We start from the raw sequence: 21,766 nt of genomic DNA, 5'->3' as shown, positions 1-21,766 counted from the left end.
GATGATTTAGGGATGTCTTCCCCAGTTGTTTGTTTACCTTTCCCCCCACAGGGTTTCTCACTGAACCAGGAGCTAGGCTGGCTGGCCAGACAGCCCCTGGAATCTGCTCCACCCCCACACAGCATTGGGGTTACAGGCACATTGTGCTACACCTAGCCACTTGGCTTCTTAAATGTGGTTTCTGGGAACCAAATTGAGGTCCTCATGGTTGTGCAGCAAACACTTCACCCACCGAACTATCTCCTGAGCCCCAGAGATTGGATGGCTCCTCATGGTTTATTGGATGTATCCTTTTTCCTGTAAAAATCTCATTCATATCTGCAATTTTTTTTTTGTTAGATTGTCCTTCTCTCTTGGTCTTATTAGCTGATTAATAGGAATTCTTTTAAAACGAGTATTACTTGCTATTTATCCTTTGATATGTGTGTTAAGACATACTTTCTCATTACATCTTTAAATTTAATTTTACTGATGGTTTCATTTGAGGTTTTGAGGTATAGAAATTCTTAGGGTTAAAGATTGATTTTAGTCTTTTATGATTAGCACAGCATTAGGGAATAAAGATGTTATAGTTTATAGTAGTTGCTTTTTGTGACAGATTTTCTTTTTAAAAATTAATTTATTTTTATTTTATGTGCATTGCTGTTTTGCTTGCATGTATGTCTGTATGAGGGTGTCAGATCTTGGAGTTATAGACAGTTGAGAACTGCCATGAGGGTGCTGGGAATTGAACCAGGGTCCTTTGGAAGAGCAGTCAGTACTCTCAACCGCTGAGCCATCTCTCTAGCCCCGAGACAGGTTTTCATGGTGCAGCCAATTACCATATTTTTCGGACCATAATATGCACCTGACCATAAGACACACCCAGTTTTTAGAGAAGTAAAACAAGAAAAACAGTAAAAACAGCAATTGAATCATAAGGCGCACGTTAATTCCCTGCCCACCACACTTTTGTGGGGGGAAGGTACATCTTATGGTCTGAAAAATACAGTAATCCTTATCTTCTCAAATACTTAATGTCATCAGACTTCATTATTTTTGCCAACTAAGTGCTCTTGAATTTCATGTCTCTACTTTTTAGGAAGACTGAATCTCTCTCTCTGTCTCTCTGTCTCTCTGTCTTTCTGTCTGTCTCTGTCTCTGTCTCTCTTCCTCTCTCCCTCTCCCCCTGCATGTTTGTATATGCTGTATATGTGTATGTTGTTGCCTTCAGGCTTGCCTAGAACCTGGGGCCAGACTGGGCTGGCCTCAAACTCACAGAGATCCACTTGCCTCTGCCTCATGAGTGCTAGGATTATATCTAGTAGTTGCTGCTATTTTCTATGCACAGATTTCTTTTTTACTTAAAAAAAAAACACGTGGCTCTTTTGTGAACAATGCTGGTTTATTAGAGAGACTCACTGTAAATTCTGATGACCCAGAGAGATTAAGTTTGGATAAATCTCTTAGCAACAAATACGCTAAAATATATTTAAAGATGTTGGCAGGAGGAACCTATGTGCGTAAAGTAGAGGAAAGATGTGAGAGGTAGAGATGGTGTTTTACAGATACGGGGAAGGGAATAGTACTCCCAAGTCCTTAAAGTTGGGCTTACATAGACTGGGAAGGGATCTCAGAACTTAAACACATGGCAGCAAGAGTCTCTGATCAGGATTTATGCATCTGAAACAATGCTTTAAGGGCATCCGTTTCAAGAAGGCATGCATTTTGTTTTGTGCGCCCCAGCCTTTCTTGTACAGTCTGTCTTTCTGCCGCGTGCTGTTGCTCTGCCCGGAAGAGAAGGCAGGAAGGAAGTACAGAGCAAGGGGACGCTGCAGTCCTCAGAGGCCCGGCCTAGCAACAAGAAAGCTCACAGATGTGCTAAGGTCCATGATCAGAGGTAGCTGGAAGGACAAGATGTGCCAGAAAACTCAGAGGACTGCTTGCGAAAGTCCTGTAGGAAGGTGGGGGCGGGGGCAAGAACCGGGAGGAAAAAGAGGAACTGAGGTCTAGTCTCTTAATCTTTTGTGACCTTATGTGGGTGTGTAAACATAATCTGTGTGGTGTTCTCAGCAGCACACAGAGGCAGGCAATCTGTCAGCTCTATTACGGATTCTACGAGATTGAGAAACAAAAACACGAAACAAGAGTTCAGTCTTCCAGAATGTATGTAGCTGTGTTGTGTAAAATCAATTTCATTTATGGTTAACTGTGAATGCCCATCATTAAAATGATTTAACTTGATGGTTTTTAGGGGTTGATGATACTGAACTCTGGTCATGTGTACATGTTTTTAGGGGCCTCTGGGGAGGCACAGTGCAAAGAACTAAAGGGAACATGGACTTGTACAAGTTTCTTTATCATTAAAACTTCAGTTCTTCTGTTATACTTGGAACTTTCAAGCTAGGTATAATTTATAAAGTAGACAATAAGGTACCCAGAGGTCATTGTGTGTGATATACATGTGTGTTTGAAAATATTTTGGTGGGGCTGGAGAGATGGCTCAGTGGTTAGGAGCACTGATGTGATCTGATGCCCTCCTCCGGCCTGCAGATGTACCTGCAGGTAGAGCACTGTATATGTAATAAATAAATAAATAAATAAATATTTTTTAAAAATTAAAAAAATTTGGTATATGTCAAATTATGCCAAACCTCAGAGTATAAAAACTTAAGAATGTAACTCATTACTAAATCAACTCTGTGTCCATAAAGTATAATAAAAGTATAAATGTGTAAGACAAATTTATATTTATCTTTACTTTATTTTAAAAAATTACATATTTGTTTAGTGTGTGTGTGTGTGTGTGTGTGTGTGTGTGTGTGTGTGTGTATCCTAGAATCAAACTCAGGTCACCAGGCTTGGAGGAAGGGGTCTTTACTTGAAGAGCCATCTCTCCAGCTATTTATCTTTTCTTGACATTTGGCAAAAGTCTTTTATTCATCTCTTGTGCAATTTTAAGAAGCAGCCATACGTATCACTTTTACCCCATGTTACTAGTGCTGGTGTGGAAACCTCAGTTCTGCATTTTCAGGGCTGCTTTTTGGTTGAAGCTGGGAGCAGCAAGTTTCCCATGTTAAAATTCTAAGATGAGCCGTGTTGGCTCATTTGCACTTTGTGCTTCCCTTCCAGGCTCAGGTGCTGGTGTGCCAGGCTCAGGTGCTGGCGTGCCAGGCTCAGGTGCTGGCGTGCCAGGCTACTTGGTGCCCCATGTATTGTTTGAAGATGCTCCCTCTTTTACCTTCCTTATGAGATCACAACATTCCTTTAAGCTGAAGCTGAAAGTCACCATAAGCAAAAAAAAAAAAAAAAAAAAAAAAAAAAAAAGGCTAACTGCTAGGGATTGAAGAAGTCCCGAGTGCATGCGTATTGTTGCTGTGATCCCAATGTCTTAGCATCCTGTGTCTGGCAAAGCTTTACTTAGGTCTGAGTGTGAACGTTCACAGTGTGCAGAAACTGTCCCTATGCATGCACACACTCGCACGTGTGCGCACACACACACACACATACATACATACACTGGGGAGCGCTTTTGTAGCCCTTTTGAGAAACAGAGACTAAAAAAGAACAGCTGTGTGTCCAAAGCTTAGTGGCGATGCTGAGCTCTGGACATGGTTTGATTGCGTCCCCCAAGGACTCATGGTTCAGGTGTGCTGAGAGGCGACCGGGCCAGCAGGAAGAAGGGCTTAGTGGAGGTTTTTAGATGCTGTGGAGGAACTGTGTAGGAAAGGGATCAAGGTACAGCTCATGGACCTAGTCTGGTGGCTTATGCCTGTAACCGTGGCATGTGGGAAGCTGAGACAGGAGGATCCCTGTAAGTTTGAGGCTTGCTGGGATAAATAATGAATCCTGGAATATGTAGAAGGAAACCCTGACTCAAAAACAAACAAAACAACACAACAACAACAACAACAACAACAAAAATCTCCTAAACCCAAAATGAAGAAACAAACAAGAAAAAAAATATCTAACACAACACAACACAACAATAGAGACCAACAACAACAACGGAAAAATGGTGCTTCTCATGGGAGCTCTGAACTGTCCCCAGCTTGCGCCTAACTCCTGAGCGGCTTTCTGGCTTACTCCTGTGGGCCCCACGTCACTGTGATATCATCCTGACGTTCAGACAGCATATAGACAGTAATGAGTTGGCTAGAAATAAAGATACGGAGCTCTCTCTTAGTATCTGTGTCATAGTGGCTAACTATTTAATTCTTAAAAAAAAAAAGAAAACTGGCTAAATACACCTATGAAGCCAGGTGGGTCCTTTGTGAAAGACTCATCTTTAACTGCCTGAATAATCTTCTCTCTTGAGATGAACACAAGAGGATTAACCTTGTCCAAAGAAAGGCCTGGCCTTTCCCCTTGGCTCTTAGGAGGTAATTTCTAAGCCTTGGAATTTTGCTGACTAAAGGTATCTTCATTTATGGGATCTTGGACCATGACAAAGAGTCTGTGCCAACAAAGTGATTTACTGTGGAGGGTTTGGCCCACTTAGCATCTTGTCAGCCTCTGAAGGGTTGATCAGCTGTGTGCATGGGGAGCCTGCATGGAGGTGATCAGGTACAAGAAGTCTAGATGCAAGGCGTGTGAGCGTTTCCAGTGGCAATACTGCATACATATCACCACACACAACTTCTAGGAGAAGTAAGTTCTTTTTTTTTTTTTAATTTGCTTTTGCCATTATTTTATATTGTTTAATTGACTCTTAAAATTAGTAACTTTAATTATATTATTAAATCACATTGTTACTGAGAGACATTTGATTGAACTTAGCATCATTTTGGGGACAGTTTTGCACATATGTACAGTGTACTGCAACCTTTTTAAAAAAAATTTATTTAAGAATTCGACTCTGTCTGCCTAAGTCTCTGAGGACCAGAAGTTCTGTCCATTGTCACTTGGTTTGGACGTCTCCTGGACCTTGCACTACGTTCTTTTCCCCTTGCTCCATATGGTCTGTATTTTTATTTGCGTTATGAACCAGATTAAAGTAGTTTTTAGTGAATTTTTCTACTGAATTACTGAGTTTTTCTACTGAATTAACACACTTAAGGTAGTCTGTGGCTCCCAAGTTTGCAAAGTGTCTTGGAGGTGAGCAGTCCTAGGTGTAGTGAAAGCATAATTTGGGAAAAGGAAGGGGTAAAGGATAGAACTTGAGTAACCTTTGATCTCTTGTTGGCAACTGATTTTGGCCTTTGATTGAACTTGTGTCACAGACTTTCCGAGACCTGGGGAATCTCTCTATCTATCCATCTATCCATCCATCTATCTATCTATCTATCAAGATAGAGCATGAGATAGAGAGCTATATATGGCACTTCTTCTAACTCCATCTCAGGAGGTGGTAGGTCATCCGTGTTTGGAGGAGAGACATGAGACAGTGTCTTGCTTCGATTGCCCTACCTCGGTATGTGTCCCAAGCTGACCTCCGACTCAAGGCAATGTCCTGCCTCTTTCTCCAGGGTAAGAAGACAGCTTTTAAATCCACTGCTGTTCATTGGACCTTGTCTTCCATCTGTCATGTGAGGAACTTTCCTCCGTCGCCGTACATCTCTACCATTACCTCTCAAAGTCAAGGATACTGGTAAGTAACTGTGAGGGAGCCAGGGGTCGAGGGCTGCATCTTAGGAGGAGATTAAGTAGAGGAGAGGGGAAAACCATGGAACTGGAGGGAAGGTGTGCAGGCTGATGGAAAAGAGAAAGCAGAACCTCACTGAAGTCTGCTTGGGTTGTTCAAACACCATGCACATTTGTCTCTCAAGTCTGAAAGCGACAGTCCAAGCTCAGGGTGCTCTCCTAGTCAGGCTCTGGGAAGGCTTTTTTTGGGGGGTCCATTTATGATAGAATAAATGAGGATGGAGTCTGTGGGGTTGCCTGACCCCGCTTTTTAAATAAGAATATTAATTCAACTCAGGAGAGTTCTGTTCCAAAATCTGATCACTTCCCAACACACTCCACTTTCTAATACTGTTGATTAGATTTCAAGAATTAGAAGGGTAGGGCACAAACACTCAGATTTATTTATATATTTATTATTAACTGTGGGGAACTGCAGCTGTGCTGGTACTGACCTTTACTTGTTTTTGTCTGCAGTTGAAACATTATTTGTTTTTCTCTGCACTTGAAACATTGTGCTCCACTGGTTGCCTTCATTTTCCTTGGTTTGCATCACATTATTTGGCCCTTGGTTTGCCTCTTCTTGGGGACTTTCCACAGTGCTGTTCTATTGCTGGTTCCTCACCTATATAAGCAGCTCTGTTACTCCCAATAAACAGCATTCTCTTAGCACCATCCTCTTTTCAATCCGCAGACCCTCGCTGTAGCCTAGACAAGCGGGTGCTGCAAGTGGAGGTCTCAACGAGACAGGGAAAGCAGGGAAAGTCTGACAGATCGCCCAGGGAAGCTGGCCCGTGCCTCTTGGAGGTAAGACACGGGTGTATTGGGATGGATGCCGCTAGCTCTTCCACCGTTCTGGTGGGGCAACTAGTGAAACTGCTTAGGGAACAGGGCACAGGGATTAAGTATAAGATGGCAAAAGATTTTATCCAAATTGTGGAACAGAGCAGCCTGTGGTTTTCAGTCTCTGGGGGCCTAGATCTTTCTGACTAGGACCAGGTAAAGTCAGATGTGCAAAAGGCCTTACATAAGGAAGGCCCAGAGACGATTCCTATAACTACCTTTTCTCTCTGGAGGTTAGTGAGAGATGCTTTACTTAGCAAAGATAGGAAAGTGAAAGAAAACCTGGGGAAGGCAGCGATACCAGAGGATTTGCAGAGAAGTAATTGCTTCCTGCAGACATGCCATCCCTGCAGTTGTTGGACTACTGAAGAAACAGCTGTTGTTCCAGTCCTTGGGATTGTGCCTTTACCTTGAAATGAGACTTTGTTATCACCGCAGCTATAAGTTGTCAAAGGAAGCTTCCAAGGCTTCCAATGCTTTGGCTACTCAGAATCATTTGAATTCTATAATACAGTATGGTATTTTAAATTTGAATCAGTGAACTGCATTGTTGCAGGAGCAGTTTGACGTGCTGTGGGACATGCACATGGGTACTTGCTCCCCTGTGTACCCCATACTCGTGTCACCCCTGTTCCAGCCACTCAGCTTCCCGTCACCTTCACATACTCAATCAATATTTGGCCGGACCTTGGAATATAAATTTTACAAATTATACAGGGCAATTGGCTTCCCAAATTGTTAAAATTAATGAGACTCAGATTCCCCCTATTACAGGAAGCACATTTTTTGCAAGAATTGCAGACTTTTGGCAGCCTGATGAAGGAGTGGGATGGAACCTTGGCCATTGGTACCATGGCTGTGGCATAGGCGGGTTTCTTCCTTATCCTTCTATGTCGACTCCACACACACGCTGCTCAACAATTCAGGCTAAAGCAAGCAGTCTTGTCCCTAGCTATGGACAATCCCACTTCCCAAATCTGGATAAATGAGTCTTCAATGATGGGTAAGATCAGGGGGATGTATGATCAACCTAGGACAGGAAGTTCATGATATACATGGGCTCTCCCATGACGGGTAAGCCATGCATTGACATCCTGGACTACTTAAGGCAGGAACTCATTTTATATACAGAAGGGGGACCTGTGGGGAACTGCAGCTGTGCTGGTACTGACCATTACTTGCTTTTGTCTGCAGTTGAAACTTTACTTGTTTTTGTCTGCAGTTGAAACATTATTTGTTTTTCTCTGCAGTTGAAACATTGTGCTCCACTGGTTGCCTTCATTTTCCTTGTTTCGTGTCTCATTATTTGGCCCTTGGTTTGCCTCCTCTTGGGGACTTTCCACAGTGCTGTTCCATTGCTGATTCTTCCCCTATATAAGCAGCTCTGTTACTCCCAATAAATGGCATTCTCTTAGCGCAAATGACCCATCGTTGTGTCGTCTTTTCAGTTCACAGACCCTCGCTGTAGTCTAGACAAGCAGTGCAGGCACTTCGATTAACTTAAAAGAATACATCAGGGCAGTGGTGGCGCACACCTTTGATGCCAGCACCCAGGAGATGGATCTCTGAGTTTAAGGCCAGCCTGGTCTACACAGTGAATTCCAGGACAGGCAGAGCTATAAAGAGACCCTGTCTCAAACCCAAAAATCTATTTGGGCTGGAGAGATGGCTCAGCAGTTAAGAGTACTGGCTGCTCTTCTGGAAAACCCTTTTTCATTTGCTAGCGTCCACACGGCAGCTGACAACTGCCCGTGAATTCAGTTCCAGAGTCTCTGATGCCCTCACACAGGCACAAATGCAGGCGAAACAACAAATGCACACGAGATAAAAATAAATAAAAGATTAAAATACAAAGCAATGGGTTTTATTATGGTATTTTTATACAAGTGTGTCCCAGAGTTTTATATTCATACTCTCAAGGGTAGCTTATTAATTTGACTCTGAAAACTATCTAGAAGGAATGCCAAGTATTCAAATATCGTTGATTGTTAGGAGAAAAAAAAAGCATACATTTGTTTATTTTTGTGTGTGTGTGTGTGTGTGCATGTGTGTGCTCACCCACATTTTGGGTGCATGGAAAAGTCAGAGGTAGCGTCAATTCTCTCTGTTCATCATGTGGATTTTAGAGATCACAGTGAGGTCAAAAGGCTTAATGGCAAATAACTTAACCTACTGAACCATCTCTCCTGCCCAACTCCAGCACCACACAGGTTGTAAGTCAATGAGCTGCAGTTCAGGACCAGGTCTTTGACTCCAAATTGATTGTCTTATCCAGAGCATCCACGTGGCTTGCACTGGCAGCCAAGTGCCTCATTGACGTCACTCTTGCTCAGTTTTGGTTAGTCTAGGGATAGATCTAAGGATAAAAAAAGAGGATTGGGGGGAGCGGTGCTGGAGAGATGGCTTGGCTATTAAAAACACTGACTGCTCTTTCAGAAGTCCTGAGTTCAATTCCCAGCAGCAACATGGCGGCTCACAACCATCTATAATGTTATCTAATGCACTCTTCTGGCATGCAGGCATACATGCAGGCAGAGCACTGTATACATTATAAATAATAAATATCAAAAGAAAAGAAAAGAAAAACAGGATGGATTTGGAGGGAGCCACAAGTGTTTGTTGATAAGGGAAAAAGCAGAAGAAGGAAAGAGGTGGTGTGTGTGTGTATGTGTGTGTGTGTGTGTGTGTGTGTGTGTGTGTATACACATACATATATATGTATATATAAGGGCTCTGTCCTTAATATAAAATGTTCTGAGGGAAGAGGGGTACCACTGCTTCCATCCCTCCATGATGTTCAGAGGGATCTTTGTTGCCTGCTCTTCTACAGGATGGAATCCAGCTATGGATGGGGTGAGCAACACAAATGCATTCACTTCCTTTCTGGGGACAGGTTAAAGGAGGAACACAATTTTCACATGCTGAACATTTGGTATCATAGACCCCCTAGGCTGGTTCGATATTTCCCAGCAAGACTCTTCCTTAGCCAGCCCGCACACTCCTCTCCTTCAACCGTGACACCCAGTTACTCAGCATTCTTCTTCACAGCCCACCCTAGCCCTAGGTTCCTTTCCACTTCTCCTTCCACAGCGTGTGGTGGTTTGGGGGCAGTCTGGAACAATGGCTCTTAGTTTCTCTCCACGCTGCCAGAATGGTTGAGGGCCAAGCACCAGGTTAAGGCAGACCAAGCGCTAAGAATACACAGCTGGTTCTGTGAGTCACTGTGCACGCTGAGCACCCGCCCACCGGAGGCAGCTTAGCTTGTGGGAACTGGTAGGCCTAGTGGAAGGCCTGAGGCTTTTTTTCAGTGGCCTTGTCAGTGCACAGCAGAAGTGAACAGCCTTGAGTTGAGGAAATTGTGGCTGGACAGGCAGGGAGGCAGATCTGACTGATAGCTGCAGCGCCGATTGACATCTGAGTGCTTGAAGAGGAGAAGGGACTGACCCATTATTAGCCTGCTCCGTCCTGTGGGGGATGTTGGGGCAAACTGCCTTGCTTGCATTCTTTCTGCTCCTCAGGGGCCATCAAAGCCAAGGTAAGGATTCCTGTGCTGGTGTGGGATGGGGCGTGTATGTGTGTATGTGTCTGGGAGATCGGAGCTCGGAGCCTCTGGTTGTGCCTTCCACATAGTCACATGGAACACAGGGAGCAAGATTAGAGAAGGCAGTCGAGGTTCTACAGGCGCATGGCGCTCAGTCTGTGTGAGGCGTGGAAAGCTGCAGTGATGTGTGCACTAGGCTGCCCTTTTCTCTCCCTGAGAGCTACTTCATCACCAGCCACGGGCTTTCTCCTTCATCCGGTCACAGTTTTGCCGAAAAGCCACCTTGTCACAGTTGCCCTCCCTACTGAGAGTGTCATCAATCTTTCACTCCATTTTCTCCCATTTCCTGTCCCCACGTTACATAGCACAGTGCGTCTTTACACTATTTTCTGCCCACTCAGCGTCTTCTTCAGCCCACCAGAATATAAGCTCTTAGAAATCAGGACTGGAACCTTTTTGCTTCATTGCTGTTCATTCTCAGCACTCAAAATCACCTCTGGCACAAGTAGATCTTCAGCACACATTTATTTCCACACCCACAGCCCCCTCTCTGTTCCCATCTGCCCCCCGGATCTGTTTTGAGCAACGCTGAATTGGGCCGGGGGTTAGTCATTGAGGACTGTGGTGGAATAAATTCTTTGTGTGTGAGGACTACACGCTGCCAGCGCAGAGCCATCCATGCCTGTCAGAGCGGGTGTTCAAGGTACATTTGCTGAGTGAGCAAGTACATTATTTTCTGTAACATGGAGGTGGACGAGGATGATAACTTGGGTCAGATAGGTAAGAACAGAGTTCATCTGGGGCCCTGGATTTGGATTTTTTTGGTTGTCCATGCTGAGGAAAAAGATGGGTTAGGAGTTTCAAGTGCCTGGCTGCTTTGGTCTGGGTGAGATAAGATAGATAAGGGTGAGAAGGAAGGATGGGAAGTGAGTGTCTGATCCATCAGCGCTGAGGCTGCTGTGCGTCACATGGGTAGTGTTGAGCCTTGCATTTCTCAGTGACTGGTTTCTAGTTGTCACCGCTCTGGAGGGGTACCCCGGGGAGGCCCCAGCAGGACGGAGTCATTTTCAACCAATTTCTGCTCATCATGCCTTCTCCAAAACAAGGGGTGAGCAGAGAAGCAACTGGGCGTGGGAGAGATTTTGGCTCAGGGACCCAAAGAGGCTCTGGTTCTGCAGAAATCACTCCAGGGGACAGTCAAATGGTGTACATACAAACAAGCCTTTCTTACTAAAGTGTGAGCTATGTCCAGAAACATTGCTTCAAGGCAACTGACTTTTTGTTCCTAGGGTCTGTGAACAGGAAATGAAATTGCAATGTCATAGCAAAAGGCCAAAGGCAAGGAGTCCATACGTTGGAACTTCTTTGCCATTTTGCCTATAATACAGCCACTCTTGGGAGTTATATGAAAGACCACCTTGAATTATAAACAGATTCACTACGGGCTTACTATGTCCTGAGAACTAGGCAAACCTTTGCAAGGAAATCGTTGAAGCCAATGTCTTATTTTTGTTTTTAAGATGGAATGCCATGTATCCCAGGCTGTCCTGGAATGCAGAGCTTTGGTCATGGGAGGCAAAGGCCCTACTAACTGAACTATATCCCACCCTCAGATTTTACTCATGAGAATCTTCAGGCAGGCAAACAGGTGTGTACAATACCCACTACAAGAGAAGGCAGAAAATGCCCTGGCACATTTAAAGGGATCTGAGAAGATGAGGGATTCATCGAGGTGGAGCTACAAGGGGACTGATCTGGAATGATAAGAGCTCAGGAAACTAAATAAAGTGGATCAACGCAGGCCCAGGAAATAGCCTAAATAAAAGCAAGAAAAAACCCAGAGTTTGAGTGAGAGGTGTAACACAGTAGTTATCTTAGAGAAAGAGAGATACTTCAGTGAACTGGGAGTGGGAGACATGGGCTATGTTAGTTTTGACTGAAGAGCCAGAGTCAGCTTGCCTGAGAAGAGACGGGGGTCAGTCAGTACAGCGCTAAGAGGAGAGGAAGAAGGAAGTGGGCTGCGGCCTCTGGGCTTGCCTTGGCTGCTGCTGGCTCTCCCAAGAGCTCACCAGCACTGACCTGATCTGTTGTCTCCCCCCTGAACCTGGTAACACAAGCCCAACTGAGAAAAACCTCAACATCCTTTTGCAGGCTGGTGGGATTATACTCTGCCCTCCCCGTAGCCCCCCCCCACCCATGCACCCCCCACCCCTAGCCATGGAGACTTTTCCCATGGCTCCCCTCTCAGGGACTCAGACTTCCCAGCTTCCTGTGGGCATCAAGTCCTGGCTGGAGAAAGCTGAGCTGACTGTGATCCCTGTGGAGTGTCAGCACAGCAGCGACCCCTTTCCTTGCTGACTCAGTCCCCTGGACATTTCCGTCTCCTTGCTGCTCACTTCCCCAAGCTGCAGTGGAGTTGAACTCAACTGTCATCACTCTCCCAAGCTGCAGTACTGGCTCATCAAATGTCCCCTGGCCTTTTATAGACTTAATATTTTACCTTATCCGTTCTTAATCACCGGAAAAGAGCCAAGGCTGTGAGCAGCAGCAGTGGTTGTGGAGTCCCTGACCACCGGAACTGGCTGTGGCCACTTCCTTCTGAACTGGCAGTCACCCTTCATCTCGCCCCCTTTCTCACTCTGAGCATGTAAGAATGTGTGAACTTCTTTCTTTCTCTCATTTTTTAAAATATTAACATTTCTTATTTTTTTTCCTCCCTTGAAATGTATACCTCCCTGGGATAAGGACTAGGGTCTTCTGTCTTGTGCAGTTCTTGTCTTGTGCAGTTCTTGTCTATCTATCTGTATCTGTCTACCCCACGCCCCAGGGTATGGCCCCTCCACAAAGTCCACACCAATTCAATTGCTTTTCTCCTTTAACTGCACTGTTGAGACCTGTAGGCATACATTCAGTCTCTGAGCTCAGCTGAGCCCTTAATGTCCTGGGAGTTCCTTTTCCCCCTTTGAAAAAAAATCAATTTATTCTTTGAGAAATTTATACAATATATTTTGATTACATTCGTTCTTCTTTCCCAGCTCCTCCCAGATTCTCCCCTACTTGCCAATATACCCACCCAACTATGTTTTTTTCTCACTTGAAAACAACAGAAACACATGCACGCACACACACACACACTCTCTCTCTCACAATGTTGGTCAACTACTCTTGAACATGGGTCCTTCCCTGGAGTGTGGTTGATATACTCAGTGTTGGTTACTGAAGTTCTTCCTGCCCCTGGCAGCTGTCAGTTGTCTGTCTTAGGTAGGGGTGCCCACTTCCTGGGAATTCTTGTTTGTTTCCGGTCTGCAGAGTCTTTATCCTCCCAAAGGTGGTTCTGTTTTCAAGGTTGCTGTTTAGCTGCTGAAGGCTGAAAAGCCCAGAAAAATGCAAGCATGGTTAGGGTTATTTTTGGTCTGTCCTACCCGCAGTTTCCTGGTGTCTCCTACCTCGTCTGCTCCTGCACACAGTCACTTGGAGAGTGTGGTTGCTCCTGTTGTTCTGTTTTTGGCCAGCACTAGCTTTCCACTCTTAGTCAAATTTTCTCCCATTTGAAAAACCCAAACGAACAACTGTAAGGACATCTTGGGTCTGTCTAACTTTCCCAGCCCTTCTTAGACAGGGCCTCATCAGTCCAGGCTGGTCTCAAACTTGTAACGTATCTGAGGTTGACCTGGAACTTCTGATTCTTCTGCCTTAATGTCCTAAGTATTGGAATTATTAATGAGTGCCGCCATGCCCACATTATGTGGTGCTGGGACATCCCTGTTAGGCTAGTTCCAATTATAAGTGAGTATATACCATGTGTATCTTTCTGGGTCTGGATTAACTCACTTGGGATGATCGTTTCTAGTTCCATCCATTTGCCTGAAAATTTCAGAATTTCCTTGTTTTTAATAGCTGAGTAGTATTCCATAGTGTAAATGTACCACAGTTTCTTTATTCATTCTTTGACTAAGGAATATCTACATTGTTTCCAGATTCTGGTTATTACGAATAAGGCTGCTATGAACAGGGTTGAGCATAAATGTCCTTGTGTGGTGGAGCATCTTTTGGGTATATTCTAAGGAGTGGAATAGCTGGGTCTTGAGGAAGCCCTATTCTTAGTTTTCTGAGAAAGCACCAGATAGATTGCCAAAGTGGTTGTACAAGTTTGTACTCCCACCAGCAATGAAGAAGTGTTCCCCTTTCTCCACATCCTCACCAGCATGTGCTGTCACTGGAGTTTTTGATCTTAGCCAGTCTGATGGGTGTAAGATGGAATCTCAGTTGTTTTGATCTGCGTTTCTCTGATGACTAAGGACATTGAACATTTCTTTAAGTGTTTCTCAGCCATTTGATATTCCTCTGTTGAGAATTCTTTGTTTAATTCTGAGCCCCATTTCTTTTTTTTAAAAAAATTTTTTTAAAATTAATTTATTGTTGTTACATTTCAATGGTTATCCCATCCCTTGTATCCTCCCATTCTTCCCTCCCTCCCACTTTCCCCTTACTCCCTTCCCCTATGACTGTTCCTGAGGGGGATTTCCTCCCCCTGTATATGCTCATAGGGTATCAAGTCTCTTCTTGGTAACCTGCTGTCCTTCCTCTGAGTGCCACCAGGTCTCCCTCTCCAGGGGACATGGTCACAACCTTCAAGTAGAACATTATGATAGGCACATTTGGGCCCAGGGGTCCCGCTCAAACTAAGGAGCCCCATTTCTTAATTGGGTCATGTGGTTTGGTGGTGTTTATATTTTAGCTCTTTATATATTTTGGATTTTAGTCCTATGTCAGATGTAGGGTTGGTGAAGATCTTTTCCCAGTCTGTAGGTTGTCACTTTGTTTTGTTGATAGTGTCTTCTGCCTTACAGAAGCTTCTCAGCTTCACGAGGTCCCATTAATTAATTGTTGACCTTAGAGCCTGGGCTGTTGGTGTTCTGTTTAGGAAGTTGTCTCCTGTGCCGAAGAGTTCCAGGCTCTTCCCCCACTTTTTCTTTTAACAGATTTAGTGTCTCTGGTTTTATGTTGAGGTCTTTAATCTACTTGGACTTGAGTTTTGTGCATGGTGATAAATATGGATCTACTTGCAGTTTTCTACATCTAGACATTCAGTTAGACCAGCACCATTTGTTGAAGATGTTATCCTTTTCCCATTGAATAGATATGGCTTCTTTGTCAAAAATCAAGTGTCCATAGGTGTGTAGATTTATTTCTGGGTCTTCAGTTTGATTCCATTGATCAACCAGCCTATTGCTATGCCAGTACCATGCTGTTTTAATTACTGTCGCTCTATAATACAGCTTGAGATCAGGTATGGAGATTCCTCTGGAGGATCTTTTATTGTATAGGATCGTTTTAGGTATTCTTGGTTTTTGTTTTTCCATATGAAGTTGAGAATTGCTCTTTCAATGTCTTTAAAAATTGTGTAGGTAGTTTGATAGGGAATGCATTGAATCTGTAAATTGTTTTTGGTAAGATGGCTATTTTTACTGTGTCTCCCAATCCACGAACAAGGGAAATCTTTCCATCTTCTGATGCCATTTTCAATCTCCTTCTTCAGAGATTTGAAATTTTTTCAAACAATTCTTTCACTCGCTTGGTTAGAGTTACTCCTAGATACTTCATATTACTTGTGGCTATCAAGAAGAGTGTAGTTCCCCTAATATCTTTCTTAGCATGATTGTCACTTGTGTACAGGAAGGCTACTGACTTTTTTGAGTTAATTTTGTATCCAGCCACTTTGCTGAAGGAGTTTATCAGCTGTAGGAGTTCTCTGGTGGAATTTTGGGGGTCACTTATGTACACTATTATATCATCTGTGAATAGGGATAATTTGACTTCCTCCTTTCCCATTTGGATCTCCCTTTGTTGTCTTATTGCTCTGGCTAGAACTTCAAGAACTATATTGAAGAGATATGGAGAAAGTGGACAGCCTTATCTGGTCCCTGATTTTAGAGAAATTTCCTTGAGTTTCTTTCCATTTAATTTGATGTTGGCTATTGGCTTTCTGTATATAGCCTTTATTATGTTTAGGTATGGGCCTTGTATCCCTGATCTTTCCAAAACCTTAAACATGAATGAGTGTTGGATTTTGTCAAATGCTTTTTTGGCATCTAAAGAGATGATCATGTGGTTTTTTTCTTTCAGTTTGTTTATATGGTGGATTACATTGATGGACTCCTATGTATTGAACTATCCCTGCATGCCTGGAATGAAGCCTACTTGGTCATGTTGAACGATGTCTTTGATGTGTTGTTGGATTCTGTTTGCAAGTTTTTTATTGAATATTTTTGCATCAATGTTCATAAGAGAAATTGGTCTGAAATTCTCTTTTTTTGTTGAGTCTTTGTGAAGTTTAGATATCAAAGTGACTGTGGCCTCATAGAATGAGTTTGGTAATGTTCCATTCATTTCTGTTTTGTAGAGTAGCTTGAAGAGTATTGGTATTAGCTCATCTTTGAAGGTCTGGTAGAATTCTGTGCTGAAACCATCTGGCCTTGGGCTTTTTTTGTTTAGAAGACTTTTAATGACTACTTCTATTTCTGTAGGAGAAATAGGACTATTTAATTCGTTTATCTGATCTTGATTCAACTTAGGCAAATGGAATTGATCAAGAAAATTGTCCATTTCCCTTAGATTTTGAAATTTTGTGGCATATCAGCCTTTGAAGTAGAACCTAATGATTCTTTGTACTTCTTCAGTGTCTGTTGTTATGTCTCCCTTTTCATTTCTGGTTTTATTGATTTGGGTAGTGTCTCTCTGCCTTTTAGTTAGTTTGGATAATGGTTTGTCTATCTTGTTGATTTTCTCAAAGACCCCGCTCCTAGTTTTATTGATTCTTTGAATTCTTCTCTTTGTTTCTAATTTATTGATTTCAGCTCTGAGTTTGATTATTTCCAGCCATCTACTCCTCTTGGGTGTTTCTGCTTCTTTTTTTCTAGGGCTTCCAGATTCATCATTAAGTTTCCTATGTGAGATGTTTCCAATTTTTTAATGAAGGCACTTAGTGCTACAAAGTTTCCTCTTAGCACTGCTTTCAATGTGTCCCATAAATTTGGGTATGTTGTACCTTCATTTTCATTGAATTTTATTAAGTCCTTAATTTCTTTCTTTATTTCTTCCCTGACCCAGTTGTCATTAAGTAGAGAGTTGTTTAGATTCCATGTGTGTTTAGGATTTTTGTTATTTCTGTTGTTGTTGAAGTCCAGCTTTAGTCCATGGTGATCTGATAGGATACAAAGTATTATTTCAATCTTCTTGTATCTGTTAAGGCTTGCTTTGTAACCTACTATATAATCAATTTTGGAGAAGGTTCCATGAAGGTGCTGAGAAAAAGGTATAATCTTTTGTGTTTGGGTGAAAAGTTCTGTAAATATCTGTTAGATCCATTTGATTCATCACATTGGTTAGTGTCATTATTTCTTGGTTTAGTTTCTGTTTCCTTTGGTGAAAAGTGGGTTGTTAAAGTCTCCCACTATTAACATGTGGGGATCAGTGTGTGGTTTAAGCTTTGTTAATATTTCTTTTATAAATGTGGGTGCCATAGTATTGGGGGTGTAGATGTTCAGAATTGTGATATCATCTTGGTTGAATTTACCTTTGATGAGTATGAAGTATCCTTCCTCATCTCTTTTGATTGATTTTGGTTGAAAGTCTATTTTCTTAGATATTAAAATGGCTACCCCAGCTTGCTTCTTGTGTCCATTTGCTTGAATACCTTTTTCCAGCCTTTTACCCTGAGGTAATGTCTATCATTGTGGTGGAGATGCATTCTTGAATGCAGAAGAATGTTGGGTCTTGTTTATGCATCCATTCAGTTAGTCTGTGACTTTTTATTGGAGGGTTGAGACCATTGACATGGAGAGATGTTAACGACCAGTGACTGTTAAGTCCCTTCATTTTGATGTTGGTTGCAGCAGAGTGTTTTTGTGGTTATGTTTTGCAACAGCGAAGTTATCTATTTCCTGTGTTATTTTGGTTGTAGTTTGTCACTTTGGGTTGGAGTTTTTCTTCTATTAGCTTCTGGAGGATCAGATTTGCGGATAGGTACTGCTTGAATTTGTTTTTGTCATGGAGTATCTTGTTTTCTCCATCAATGGTTATTGAAAGTTTCGCTTGGTATAGTAGTCTGGGCTGGCATCTGTGGTCTCTTAGGGTTTGCAGGACCTCTGCTCAGTCCTTTCTGGCTTTTATGGTCTCTGTTGGGAAGTTGGGTGTAATTCTGATAGATTTGCCATTATATGTATTACTTAGTCTTTTTCCTTTACCACTTTTAATATTTTTTCTTTGTTCTGTATATTTTGTGTTTTGATTATTATGTGGCACGAAGATTTTCTTTTTTGGTCTATTCTATTTGGTGTTCTATAGGCCTCTTGAACGTTTACATGCATCTCCTTTAAATTGGGGAAATTTTCTTCTATGATTTTATTGAAAATATTTTCTAGGCCTTAGAGCTGGGCATCTTCTCTTTCCTCCATTCCTATTATCCTCAGGTTTCATCTTTTCATGGTGTCCTTGATTTCTTGGATCCTTTGTGTCAGGAATTTATCAGATTTAACATTTTTTTTGATGGTTGCATCAAGTTCTTCAATTGTATCTTCTAGTCTCAAGATTCTTTCCTCCATCTCTTGAATTCTGTTATAGGCTTACCTCTGCATTTCCTGCTTTCTAAGTTCTCTCATGACCAGCTTTTTTTCTGTCTGTGCTTTTATCATTGTTTCCATTTTCATCTTCAGATCTTGAACTGTTTTATTGATTTCCTTCATCTGATTTTTTTTTGTATTTTCTTGAATTTCTTCCAGTTATTTCTTCATTTCCTCACTATAGGCCTCTTTAATATCCTCAATTTGTTTGGCGGTATCTTCCTGCATTTGTTTATGGATTTTATTCATTTCCTCCATTATCATCTTCATTACTAAGGATTTGAGGTCATTTTCTTGTGCTTCAGTTGTGTTTGAGTTCTCAGGGTTGAATTCTTTGGGAGAGCTGGGTTCTGGAGATGTCATATTGTTTTGGTTTTTGTTGTTGTGTTTTTATGCTGGCCTTTAGTTTTCTTGCTTTCTCTGACATTGGGAGGTAGTTTCTGGTGTTCTTCAATTGTTGTTGAGAGCAGTTCCTTGGTGAGTGTCTATAGGTTGAGAACCTTTACTTGTGTAGATCAGGGAACCCTTCCCTGGATTGGGCAGATGACCTAGTTTCAGCTCCAGGGGACTCTACTCTGCTCCACACCCTGGGCTCCCCACTGGGTCAGCAGAGACCAATGCTGGTGCTCTACAGATCAAGGATCAATTCAAGGTAGTGTAGATAAAGTCAGTTATCTTGCCTTTGCCTGGGCTTTAGAAACCCTGCCCCCTGGCACTGGGGCTTTGGGGGCCTAGGTTCAGTCCAGCCTGAAAGACCAGATACCACCCTCTAGCTTGTGGTGGTTGGCTAGACTTCTGTCTGATAGTGCCAGAACCATTCCCCCATGCCGCCCCCTGCCTCCAGTTGTAGCAACTGGCTAGGCTTCTGCCTGGTCTGTTTAGGCCAGTTCAGTCTTACCCAAGTGCGTGGCAAGAGTCCACTGGGGTGGCTGGCTAGGTTTCTGCCGGATCTGTTCAGGCCATGTGGCCTTAGATCAGTCAACCTGAGAGTGTGGCTATGGAGCTGTAGCTGGAGAAAGTGTCATCAGCTGCTGGGGCCCCGTGTGGGCCCTGGGTCTCTCTGTGGACCTGCAGGATGATCTGAGATCAGATCTATCTCAGATCCATACTCTCAGCTCCCGCTGGTCCAGCAGACACTGATGATGTTTCTCTGTAGCTCACTGATCAGTCAGAGAGGGAGAGAGAAAGAGCATAGGTACAACAAGATAGGCTGCAGTAGGCTTTGGCTACTGTGCCCCTGTGGTCGCTAGCCCCTGGGGCTTTCTATGGACTGGTGGGGCAGTCTGAGTTCAGATCTACCCATTTTTTGGGTTCTCCCCAGGCCAGCAGATTCAGAGTCTGGTGCTTCACAGCCCACAGTTTTATCCCAGATACCAAGTCTGTGATACCGAGCACGGCTGTAGTTCACAGGTGGGTATGGGTCCAGACTCTGGGGACTGGGTACCTGTCCTCTGTGGGCCAGTTGGATGGCCTGAGGCCAGAACCACCTGTGTTCTGTGCTGTGTGGACCTCTCTCACCTAGGGCTCTCCAGGTTTTGTGGTCTGTAGCTCCCAGCTGGATCCCTAGTCTCTGTCTTGCAGATCATATACTGTGCATGTTTGGTGCTGCCATCTTGGATCCCCCAAGATTTTGGATTTTTAGAGAGATTGGATATTTTATTTGTTTGTTTGTTTGTTTAGGTTTTTCGAGACAGGGTCTGTCTGTGTAGCCTTGGCTGTCCTGGACTCACTTTGTAGACCAGGCTGGCCTCAAACTCACATTGATCCACCTGCCTCTGCCTCCCTAGTGCTAAGATTAGAGATATTTTAAAGAGACTGAACTTTTAAAATATTTGAATTTTTAAGAACAGTGAGACTTTTATAGTTATCATCTCATATTGTGATCTTAATATTAACATGCCAACTTAGGAATACATGAGAAAGATTCTAAGTGAAAAATGTCGTGTTCACGTGTCAACTTGATGAGAGGTCAGTTGTAATGGTTACTTTTATATCAACTTGACACAAGCTAGCGTCATCAGAGAGAAAGGAGCCTCAATTGGGAAAAGGCCTCCAAAAGAGCCAGCTGTAAGGCATTTTATTAACTTGTCATAAATGGGGAAGGGCCAGGCCCATTGTGTGTGATGCCATCCCTGGGTTGATGGTCCTGGATTCTACAAGAAAGCAGGCTGAGCAGGCCATTTGGAGCAAGCCAGTAAGCAGCACCTCTCCGTGGCCTCTGCATCCAGGTTCCTGGCCTGCCTGAGTTCCTGCCATCACTACCTTTGATAATGGACTGATATGGAACTATGGGGTGAAATAAGCCCTTTCCTCTGTTTTTGGTCATGGTGTTTCATCACAAAAATAATAACCTGTTGTTGGAATATATAAAAAAATCTAATAATGTTTATATTAAATGTCTGGATTATTGCGATGCTATTATCTAATCCATAATCATAATCAATAAAAGACAGAGACACCTGTTTATTTTAGAATAAGCCTCATTTCACCTGGGGGCTGGGCAGATATTAACCCCTAAACTACCTCCCTTTATCTCCCAGCCCCCATCCCAAGCCAGCTGCTTTAATTGTTTCTATCTCTCTTGATCTGGGTTGTTCCCCATCCACAATCCCAAAATCCTTGCTTATGCTGGTCATCTGGGCTGCTCCTTTCCATGCACAGCGTCAGAGTTCCTCCTCCCATGTGGTTCTTTCCTATCCCATAGCAGTTCTGTTCTTTCTCTCCTCTGGTATGTTTCTCCCCTCCCAAGATCTTTTTCTCCTCAAAGCTCTCAAACCTTAGCTCTGCCCTTCATTTCTGCCCTGGTTTTGGCCTTTCCCCCCTGTAAATCAATCAACTTTAAATTAGGTAGAGCCAGGTTTACACAAGGACAGGTGTACATGAAAATTGCTTGCCTTGGCAGCAATCAGATCTCAGGTAGCAAAATAATAACAATCAAATACGAAGCACCAGGCTATGCTGTTACAGTGACTGTAACTAAGCCACGAACCAATGGCGTGATAACTCCATTCTTAAAAACAGAAATGATAAAAATGCAAAAAAAAAAAAAAAAAAAGCCAAAACCCAAACCAACCAAACAAACAAACAACCAACAACAACAACAACACAGGTGTAGGGAAACAGCCAATCATAACAGCCAATCCTGAGACATCCTTGTTGA

At 43.0% G+C, this 21,766-nt stretch overlaps 1 protein-coding gene across 2 annotated transcripts in view; it reads left to right on the top strand.

The window, feature by feature from the left end:
• Positions 1 to 9,761: 9,761 nt before the first annotated feature.
• CD244 (CD244 molecule) overlaps positions 9,762 to 21,766 on the top strand; it is a 31,317-nt gene continuing 19,312 nt past the window's right edge. For both annotated transcript variants that reach the window (XM_084782447.1, XM_084782446.1), the window contains exon 1: positions 9,762 to 9,979. In XM_084782447.1, the coding sequence (XP_084638573.1) occupies positions 9,919 to 9,979 (61 nt within the window). In that variant the 5' untranslated portion in view covers positions 9,762 to 9,918. The remainder of the gene's footprint in view (positions 9,980 to 21,766) is intronic.

The sequence above is a fragment of the Acomys minous genome, assembly GCF_964271855.1.
Source record: "Acomys minous genome assembly, chromosome: 1".
Lineage (NCBI taxonomy): Eukaryota > Metazoa > Chordata > Mammalia > Rodentia > Muridae > Acomys > Acomys minous.
This window is presented reverse-complemented; position numbering and strand designations above follow the sequence as displayed.